Here is a 2,833-nt window from a genome sequence, read left to right as displayed (position 1 = left end):
CGGTTTCGATTCCCAGACCGAGCATTGTGAGTGTTTATTGAGCGAAAACACCTAAAGCTCCACGAGGCTCCGGCAGGGGATGGTGGCGAACCCTGCTGTACTCTTCCACCACAACTTTCTTTCACTCTTACTTCCTGTTTCTGTTGTGCCTATAATTCAAAGGGTCAGCCTTGTCACACTGTGTCACGCTGAATATCCCCGAGAACTACGTTAAGGGTACACATGTCTGTGGAGTGCTCAGCCACTTGCACGTTAATTTCACGAGCAGGCTGTTCCGTTGATCAGATCAACTGGAAACCTCTACGTCGTAAGCGACGGAGTGCCAACAACAACAAATATATGAGCCAATGAAACAAACCTCTACATGGTCGCTAGGACTGCTAGAAATAGCAGCCAAATCTCCCACAAATTGCACCCTACTGTTTCCTGTTTTTGATCATAGGTCCACCCAATGGTGAATGATATGGAATTAACAACAACAACAGCAGTAAAAGACTTACCAAAAGAATGTCATGGTTCCATCATCAGAGATTTTCTTCCCTTTCCTTTTCTCATCCTCCCAATCATGGGCGGTGGCCATGTGGATCTTGTACACTTCATGGTTCTTGCGTTCATTTCGGACGCTGGCCATAGTGATCTGTTGCTCAGTTGATTGGACAGACAGACCAATCCTGAGGAAATATAAGCAAGAAACACACTGGTCAGTGGGACAAACAGATAGACAAAGAGGTCAGTACAATGAATGAGTAAATGGATGTAAACAAACAGACAGACAGAGGCAGTTATTATGGAAATAAAAGCAGACGAGAGTGGCCAGGCATAGGTGTGACTGTGTGGTAAGAAATTTGTTTCTCAAATCACTGATCTGGGTCCAGTCTCACTACATAACAGATGTCTTCTACTATAGCCTCAGGTTGACCAAAGCCTTGTGAGTGGATTTGATAGACAGAAACTGTGTGGAAGACCATTCATCATCATCATTGTTTAACGTCCGCTTTCCATGCTAGCATGGGTTGAATGATTTGACTGAGGAATGGCGAACCGGATGGCTGCACCAGGCTCCAATCTGATCTGGCAGAGTTTCTACAGCTGGATGCCCTTCCTAACGGCAACCGCTCCAAGAGTGTAGTGAGTGTTTTACGTGCCACCGGCACAAGGGCCAGTCAGGCGGTACTGGCGACGGCCATGCTTGAAATGGTGTATTTTACTTACATATATATATATATATATATATATATATATACACATATATATGTGTGTGTGTGTGTATATATATATATATATATATATATATATATACATACATATATATATATATATACATACCTATATACATATATATATATATATATATATATACCATTGTGCGTATATATTCTGACTGCCACCTTTTTCTCAATATATATATATAGTATAACTTGGGTGAAAACCTCATAATGTGCATTTAAGAGCTTTTATGCCATTATTTCACTACCACATGGTATTCCTACAGCAGGGTATATTCCAGGCTCACCAGATACATGTGAAGAACTCCACTTCACATGAGATTGATACAAGGATAATATAACATGAACATGGAGGATAACAGGCTTCCGTAGATCTCAGCATTTGTGGTCCACACCACTTAAAGCTGGCGTGTGGTGCTCAAACAAATGTTGTGATCTACTATAAAGCCCTGTTATATTCCATCCTTGTATTATATTAACCATATATTTAGGAAGTGCCCCAGCATGGCCACAGTCTAATGACTGAAACGAAAAAAAGTAAAAAAGTATATATATAAAGTAGTTGTATACTGCCAACTTAATGTGACAGTCCCAATAAGGGAATCATACTGCTGCTATTTAGCCCTAGGAAGCTGGACCGCATCCTGTTGGCCTTGACACATTTCCTATGTCCTTATATTTGTGAGTATATATATATATATATATATATATATATATATATATGTATGTGTATATATATGTATGTATGTATGTGTATATATATGTATGCATGTGTGTGTATATATATATATATATATATATATATATATATATATATATATATATATACACACACACACACACACACACATACATACATACATACATACATATGTATGTTATGTGTGCTTGTCCTAAACCACCATTTGACAGTTGGTATTCGTTTCCTTATACCCCCATCCCCATAACTTACCAGTTCAGCAAAAGAGGCCAACAGAATAAGTACAAAGCTTAAAAAGAAAAAAAACAAAAAACAAGTACTGGGGTCAATTTGTTTCATTGAACCCTTCATGCTGGTGCCCCAGCATGGCCACAGTTCAATGACTGAAACAAGTACAAGGCACAGGAGTGGCTGTGTGTTAAGAAGCTTGCTTCCCTACCATATAGTTCCAGGTTCAGTCCCACTGTGTCGCACCTTGGGCAAGTGTTTTCTACTATAGCCTTGTGAGAGAATTTGGTAGATGGAAACTGAAAGAAGCCTGTCATATATATGTATATGTATATATGTAGCTATGTGTGAGCATCTGTGTTTATGACTCCATCACCACTTGACAACCGCTACTGGTGTGTTTATGTTCCAATAACTAAGTGGTTTGAGAGACTAAGAACCTGGCTTAAAAATTCAAGGCGGTGCCCCAACATGGCCACATTCTAATGACTGAAACAGGTAAAAGACAAAACATAAAAGACAACAAACAATGGACTGGCTGTCATCCAACATTTTCACCAAAATCAACTTTGCCATTTAAACCGGCCATATCCAGCCCAAATATTCTACCTGCTTTATGGTATAACTCGGGGGTTTTCAAACTTTTTGACTTGCAGACCCCTTTATATTTCAGGCTTTA

At 39.4% G+C, this 2,833-nt stretch overlaps 1 protein-coding gene across 1 annotated transcript in view; it reads right to left on the bottom strand.

The window, feature by feature from the left end:
• LOC106879554 (phosphatidylserine synthase 2) overlaps positions 1 to 2,833 on the bottom strand; it is a 118,022-nt gene that overhangs the window by 90,167 nt on the left and 25,022 nt on the right. Inside the window, exon 2 of the mRNA XM_052977871.1 lies at positions 501 to 671. Coding sequence (XP_052833831.1) covers positions 501 to 631 — 131 coding nt within the window. The 5' untranslated portion in view covers positions 632 to 671. The remainder of the gene's footprint in view (positions 1 to 500; positions 672 to 2,833) is intronic.

This window comes from Octopus bimaculoides, chromosome 29 (assembly GCF_001194135.2).
Source record: "Octopus bimaculoides isolate UCB-OBI-ISO-001 chromosome 29, ASM119413v2, whole genome shotgun sequence".
NCBI classification, from domain to species: Eukaryota; Metazoa; Mollusca; class Cephalopoda; order Octopoda; family Octopodidae; genus Octopus; species Octopus bimaculoides.
This window is presented reverse-complemented; position numbering and strand designations above follow the sequence as displayed.